Source organism: Arachis duranensis, chromosome 4 (assembly GCF_000817695.3).
Source record: "Arachis duranensis cultivar V14167 chromosome 4, aradu.V14167.gnm2.J7QH, whole genome shotgun sequence".
In the NCBI taxonomy this organism is placed as follows: Eukaryota; Viridiplantae; Streptophyta; class Magnoliopsida; order Fabales; family Fabaceae; genus Arachis; species Arachis duranensis.
Genome location: NC_029775.3, coordinates 69,955,638 through 69,962,886, shown reverse-complemented (window position 1 = coordinate 69,962,886; position 7,249 = coordinate 69,955,638). Strand labels below are relative to the sequence as shown.

The 7,249-nt window shown below is 32.7% G+C and overlaps 1 protein-coding gene across 2 annotated transcripts; it reads right to left on the bottom strand.

Annotated features, from left to right (window-relative positions):
* Positions 1–4,358: 4,358 nt before the first annotated feature.
* On the bottom strand, positions 4,359–5,715 carry LOC107484703 (protein SPIRAL1-like 2). 2 transcript variants are annotated; one of them, XM_052259873.1, is made up of 3 exons: positions 5,562–5,715; positions 5,431–5,522; positions 4,359–4,474 (listed from the first exon to the last, which is right to left on the bottom strand). In XM_052259873.1, exons 1-3 carry the CDS (start codon positions 5,713–5,715, stop codon positions 4,385–4,387), a joined length of 336 nt encoding a protein of 111 aa, XP_052115833.1. In that variant the 3' UTR covers positions 4,359–4,384. The 2 variants fall into 2 exon arrangements, with proteins under 2 accessions (XP_052115833.1, XP_015960732.1); XM_016105246.3 differs by having other exon boundaries at positions 5,431–5,715.
* Positions 5,716–7,249: the final 1,534 nt, after the last annotated feature.

Sequence of the window (7,249 nt, the reverse complement as noted above, 5' to 3'; positions counted from 1 at the left end):
GTTTGAACTCGGTTCAATTTTTGGTGAAGGCTTAGTTTCTTCATCAAATTTTTCTTCAAGTGTTGGAGTATTTTCAATACCAGATTTGTTTGGTATAGTTTTGGTATTTGATGAAGAAGCTACAAATTTTATAGATGAGATATTAGAAACTGCATCTTCCTTGGCTATGTAGCCTAAGCTAGATTTTTCAAACAATGGCCTTTGACTTGCAAGTAATTTGTCCAAGTTACTAGAACCTTGAGCAAATTTTGCTAAGTCACCATTCAGTCTTTTAATCATATCATTTAATCTTTCATTTTCAGCAATTAACTCATGTGAAGGATCCACAATGTACTTTCCTTTTAATTTTTCAAGTTCAGATTTTAGAAATCTGTTTTCTTCAATGATATCCAAAGCACATTCCGTTTCCTTCATTTTTTCTTTTAAAAATTCATTTTTAGCTCTTAACACATCTCTTTCAGATCTGCATTCATTATATTTGTCAAGCAGTTTTGAGGTGTTTGAGGTCAGATCATCAATAATAGCATGCAAGTCCTCAATAGTCAAATCATAATAATTTACCTCATCAAGATTGTTGTTTCCAGACATGAAGCAGTCTTTGTCATCTCCTTCAGATTTTTCTTCTTCATTTGAGTCATTCTCAAGATCCTCCCAAGCTGGCATGAGTACTCTCTTCCTTTCCTTCTTCCCTTTGTCCTCCTTTTTTAGCTTTGGACAGTTTGATTTGAAGTGTCCAGCCTCCTTGCAATGATGACACGTCACCTTGCTCAAGTCTATCTTGTGCTCATTTGAACTTGAACCCTTGTATTTGCCCTTGCTCTTCATCATCCTTCTAAATCTCCTAGCAAAAAACAGAAGCTCGTCATCTGAAATACCATGACTAGACTCACTCTCTTTCGATTCTATTTGTGACTTGAGGGCTATTCCCTTTTTCTTTGAGTCTGTGTTTGTGTGTGTGGCTTCATAGGCAAGGAGTTTTCCTTTCAGCTCATCATAGGTTATGGGACTTATGTTGTTACTCTCGGTTAGGACAGTGGTAGTGTTTTTCCACTCTTTTGTGAGGCTTCTAAGGAGTTTTCTCACCAAGGTTTGTTCTGCATAGTTTGTACCCATAGCATCAAGGTTGTTGATTATGATTGAGAATCTCTCAAATGCTTCATCAATGCTTTCTCCATCCTTCATGCTAAACATCTTATACTCTTTTCGTAGCATATCAATCCTCGTTTCTTTGACTTGTTTAGTGCCTTCGTGTGTAACCTAGAGTTTTTTCCAGATTTCTTTGGCTGTCTTGCATCTAGACACCTTCCGGTACTCTTCAAAGCTGATAGCACAGTGAAGAAGGTTGATTGCTTTAGCATTCAGCTCTATCTTCTTCTTATCATCTTCATTCCATTCAGCTTCTTCTTTTGGAGTCACCACTCCATCAGCACTTGTTTTCGTTGGGATCTTTGGACCGCTCATGACAATCTTCCATATGTTGTAGTCAATAGATTGAATGACAATCCTTATCCTTTCTTTCCAGTAGGAATAGTTCTTCCCGTTGAAGAAAGGTGGCCGGTTGTTTGACTGGCCTTCAGAGAGGGTGTAAGCAACTGTGGTTGTGCCCAAGTTGTTCGCCATTGGATCTTTGCTCCAAGCGGTTAAGCTTGATTTTTGAGACCTTAGCTCCTGATACCAATTGAAGGTTGTGATAGGCTTAGAGAAGGGGGGTTGAATCTATGCTTTCCTTTTTGGTTGCTGTTATTACCCTTTTAAAACAAATTTGCAGTTTTGATTCTGTTTGAACTCAGCAGCGAAAATTTATGAGACAATTTATTTTTGTCTCATGAATATCAGAAAACAGAACACAACAGAGAAGAGAAAAGCTAACACCGGCATGTATCCTGGTTCGGTTGCCTTGTGCTATGCAACCTACATCCAGTCTCCTCCACAACTATGGAAGAATTTCACTATAGTTAACAGTATTACATACACCAATAACACAGGATTGACCCAATCCTTTCACACTCAAGTTTTAACCTAACTTGACATTGACTATGCTAATACCTAACTATACCTCTTAGTGCTAACCCAACTAAGAAAGGGATACCTTACAGGTACAAGATACAAGACACTTAACCATCCTAAAGAAATCTGAAAATAACTCTAGGCTTTTCTCTCAAGTGTTTCACTTAGCCTTTTTCCACTCATGGCTTTTTCTTGAGCTTTCTCACAATGCCTTTTCTCGCAAGAAATTACAGAAAGATAACCTTAGAAAAGTACATTACACTCAGTAAAACATGAAGGAGATTGACTTCATCAACAGCCTCTGTGCTATGCGAAAAACTAGATTAGCAAGCCTCTGATTCAGTTCTTCATACTGGCGGAATGCACCTTTTGATTAGGTTACACTGTCCAGTTAGTTGAACTTCTTCAAAGAGCTCTTCTTAGAACAAAACCTCAATTCACTAGTTTTCTCTCCTTACTCTCTGAATGATCAGCCAGCTTCATTTATCTCCTTGCAAGTTACTTGGTTCTTCTTCCAAAGTCAACACCTTGAGCCTTGAGCTTCACCAACCCATAGGCTCACTTTTCCTTCTTAAACAACAAAGTAGGACCTTTGCTTCTGACTCCTCCAACTTGACCGAAAGCTAGGAAGGAGTAACCGAATTTGTCTTCCAATGGTCAACCAAATCCAAACCATAGAGATGCAACTTGGTCCCCAAGAATCTCTAGTGACCGTGGATTTGTAGCAGTGATGAACACAGATCAACTTTTCCTTGAATGCCATTTTCGTATAGAGCAGAAAGATGGGAAGAAGAGAGGAAGATCTGATGCATGCAAGATGAGATGGATTACCTTTAACCTAAGCTTGATTTGGATTAGATTTTCTGCTTTAGCTTCTGTGCTTCAAGCTTAAACTTTCTCTTTCTTACTTCTTTGGTTACTAGCTTATGGAGGAAGCTTTTTCTTTCTTTCTCTTTCTTACTTTTCTGAAACTTGATTTGACTTGATTGAGAGGAGAGGAACGTTGCTTTGGTTGGAGCAAGATGGAGGGAATTGAAATTAAGCTGGGTTTGGTTCGGGTATCCATCTGAGCAACCTATCTGACTTCTTTCTTTTCTTTTCCTTGGGCTTCTATTTTGTTTTCAGCCCATTATTCTTTTCTGTTTGTTTTTCATTTCTTTTGGGCTATTAACATTTGGCCTACAAAAATAAACAATTAGTTTATGGGTAGATATAAATAATCAACATTTAATTATTTATTTTGCCCAAAAATAATGTTTGTCATCACTTAATTTATTTAGTTAATTTCTTAACTCAACATATCTAGTAACAAAATGTGACAAATTTGAACTTATTTTGGTCTAAAAAAATAAATAAGAATAAAAAGTACAAAAAATATAATATAAAATTATGAATTAATTTTATAATTAATGTATTTAGTAAGAAAATGTGTCAAATTTAAACTTACTTGAAAGAATATAATAGATATACTATTAATATGTATAAATTGTAGAATTTTAATATTTGTAACTAAAATTTTTATAATTATAATTATTATTATGATATTTTTAATGTATATTTATTGTATTTAATTAGTATTTTATGTTTTAATGAATAATAACAAAATACGAATTTATTCTTTTAATTTTTTAAATTTTTTTTTAAAAGATGATTAATTGATTTTTAAGTTTTGCCAAATCATTAAAGTAATTGATATAGTATTATTAGAGGAGAAATACATAACTTTTTATGACAAAAGTTAGTTTTAACTTTTATATAATAAAAATAAATAGATGCGTCCTAATTTTAACGTTCGAACACAAGTGCATGACGTTGTTCACCTATGTTATTTTCACCTATTTCTTAGACATTTTTAAGTGTCCATTCATTGTTATATAAAAATTCTGACAAAAAGGACATACAAAGTATTTCTCAATGAACAAGATAGAGGCACCTAAAGGTGTCCACCAAAATTATACTCAACTAACATCTTTAACCACCAAATTGCAAAGAAAAATCTTTTCTCTCGTTGTTGTAATTTGCATATAGCAAGTTTACTATATCAGCAAGACATAAGGAATGATAACAATAGTTGCCATTAGACTTGAAAATAGCCAAATAATAATATAGAAGTAGGAGAACAATTAGGGGATACTTTTTGCTGAGAAGAAGAAGAGTAACTTACATTAAATGACATTCACAAAATTACACATAAGAACAAACCTATGAATTATCATAGTTAATGTCATTGGCTACTCCAACATTGTCAAGCAAACGGGTTTATTGTTGCAGAAGAAACAACTCGATGAGTCTATAAATAGGGGAAAAGTATCTATTTCACAAAAGTGTAGATCGCATAAAAAGGTCTCAAATGAAAAGTGTTCTTCATGGTGACAAATTACTTGTTCTCAGGAGGAGGACCACCAAAGAGGTAATTCAAGGAAGACCCTCCACCTGGAGCGGCATGAACCTTTGTAGATGGTCGATCCTACAACAAAGGGAATCAACGATTAACAATAGATAAATTTTACTCAGCATGTCAAACACAAGCTTATAACCAAGGATCATAATAATTTGTTAGAAAAAGGATCATAATACTGGCGGATGTGAAAATATCAACTTTCACTCCTAAAATATAAAGATAATATAATGATGAGATGTAATATTATATTACTCATTTATCCTAGTACATCAAGCCAACCCACTCCTCCACCATTGGATGGAATGTGGGACCTATACCCATATAAGAGATAGAATAATTACACAACTTTTTTCGTGTATAATTTATTTGAGATGTTTAATAAATAAAAATAATTAGTGAAAATAATTATAATTTATTTTTTAATATTTATTAATTATTATAATAATTAATAAATATTAAATAAAACAAATTCTAACTTTTTTTTATTTTTTTATCATTATCAATAATTTATTGTTTAAAATGAAGACAAAATTAATTAGAGACATGAAAATATAGAAAGACTTGTTGGGTAGTGCAAAAAATTATTAGAAATGTTTTGGTCACATTGAAAACTGTAATTATAAATGTGTAATCAACACATTGACTAAAATGTTAATACACATTAAGTTGATATAGTGTCTTTAAGGTTAGAAGATCAAAATCATAGACAAATAATAAAATTTTATAGAAATGATAATATGATATACGATAGAGATCTTTTAAAATGAGAAATTTAATAAAGTGATAAGTTAAAAAGTTAATTACTTTTAAATTAAGATGATAGAATACATGTTTTATAAAAATTATAAAATTAATGTTGATTAATTTTTTATTTTATTATTTTATCAATTTCTTGATTTTAGATGATCCAAATTCTACTGTATAACGTCACAAAAATTAGGATGTGAGATTGCTACACGTCACGACAAGCTACGAACATATATCACTAGCTAGCACAATAGAAAAAGTAAAAGGGTTGATACCGTGACGAAGTTACCACAGTTTTGTCCCTCAGCACGATGGTAATTGTTTTTAAGATAACCAGGAACATCTCCAGGTGGAACTTGCTTATCATCTGGTGATGTAACAGTAGTATTTTCTGTAGGGCTGCTACCATCTGCAGGCTGACCTTCACTGCTTGCAGCTGGAGGAATGTCTGCAGCTGGGACATTGTCTGCAGCCGGGGCATTGTTATTGGCAGCCTCATCAGTCACAAAGAGATAGTCCAAAGAACTCTGACCACCACCGGCACTCACACCGCGACCCATTTTCTGTCAGCTTAGAACTTGTGTGGCTAAACCTACATTGCAGCATTGCATGTTGCTTTAATGAAATAACATAAACATAACTTTAAAATTCACTAACATTATGCAGTTAAAGGTAAATAAGTTAATTACCTCTTATTTCATGGAGAAAATTGTCTTAACATTAGAAAAATATGAAAAACTACAATCATATGCAATTTTTGTTGTTCGTTATATAACTAAGACTATTCATCTATGACGAATTGTGTACACGGGTAAATGTATGAAGAACAAAATAATGACATCAATGGAAGTTTTGCGGATGAACAAGTTCTTATTCATGTCTATAGTGATCACCATAAAACTTTAAAGGCTTTTCACTCTCGTTGTTGATTAGAAGAACATAAACATTAGGAAGTTCCTCTCCTAATAATAATTATCCTTATTTTATTCGTGAATCTTTTGGGCAATTTCTGGAAATAACCTTTAAATATGTCACATGCTATATCAAGAGGTGGACACCGTTAAACTTGTTCTCCAAATATATCAAAATTTTATATCTTTTTGTTATTATCTTTAGACACTGCTTACAATACGGATCTAAAGAAAAGAAACAAAACAATTCCAGGCCCTGCAAACCACACCCACGCTCAAAGTGCATGGAATCAATAATAAAAGATAGCAAATGGAATGAAGCAACACATGCTGAATCTCCCAGCAAGTGACCCCATCAACGAATCAAATATATAAGCATGTTCTTTTGTAAGTCAGGAACCAAAAACATAGAAAATAGCGATAACTTTGCAATGTAAGTTGAATAATTGATAATTTTCCAATCCCACCGTTATCTAATAAACAACCACTGATCATAGCAAAAAGACAAAAGTTATGAACAATGTCTTTTAATTAAAAAAAGAAAAATGCTCATGAACTAAAAATTTACAACATATGTTTAAAAAGAACCAGCGACAGAAACAGAAATGTATCCTTTTATTTCAAAAACTGAAAAGAAAAAAATATTCAACGAGAAACTTCCCATCAAATTCAAGAAAACAAATAAGATTTCATAGACGACATAAAACTACTAATGGGAATTAAGCTGTCCCACTGGGTAATGCATTGGATTGAAATGAGAAAGAGAAACAAGTGAGATTTGAGATTTGCTTACCTTTTCTTTCCTCTCAGAGATCACTAAATCGGAAAATGTCAACAAAGTCGGTGAGGATCAAGAACGAAGACACACACTATAAATAAAATACGATGGTAAAATGGAAGGAGAATTCTACGGTACAGAGCTTGTTTCACACAAATATTAGAGATTTTTTTTAACCATGAAATCGTGGACGGTGTCTAATGTGATGACCAAATGACACAAGCAATTTAGTCGGGTTAATTCTTCTATGAATTAAGAAAACACGTAAATGTTTTATGCTATATGATGTTAAAATCAACCACTAGTATAAAAATATGGATATATTATATATAATAATGTTATTTGTATGTATTTATATAAATATATATGTAATTTAATTTATTTTTAATGTGTATTTATATTTTA

What these genes read in the sequence shown, in the direction of transcription:
- LOC107484703 (XM_016105246.3), bottom strand. Translation starts at nt 5,715, where the DNA reads ATGGGTCGCGGTGTGAGTGCCGGTGGTGGTCAGAGTTCTTTGGACTAT. An exon ending in ACTGTGGTAACTTCGTCACG is followed by an intron (nt 4,475 to 5,430) that starts GTATCAACCCTT and finishes CCTTTGTTGTAG; the next exon opens with GATCGACCATCTACAAAGGT.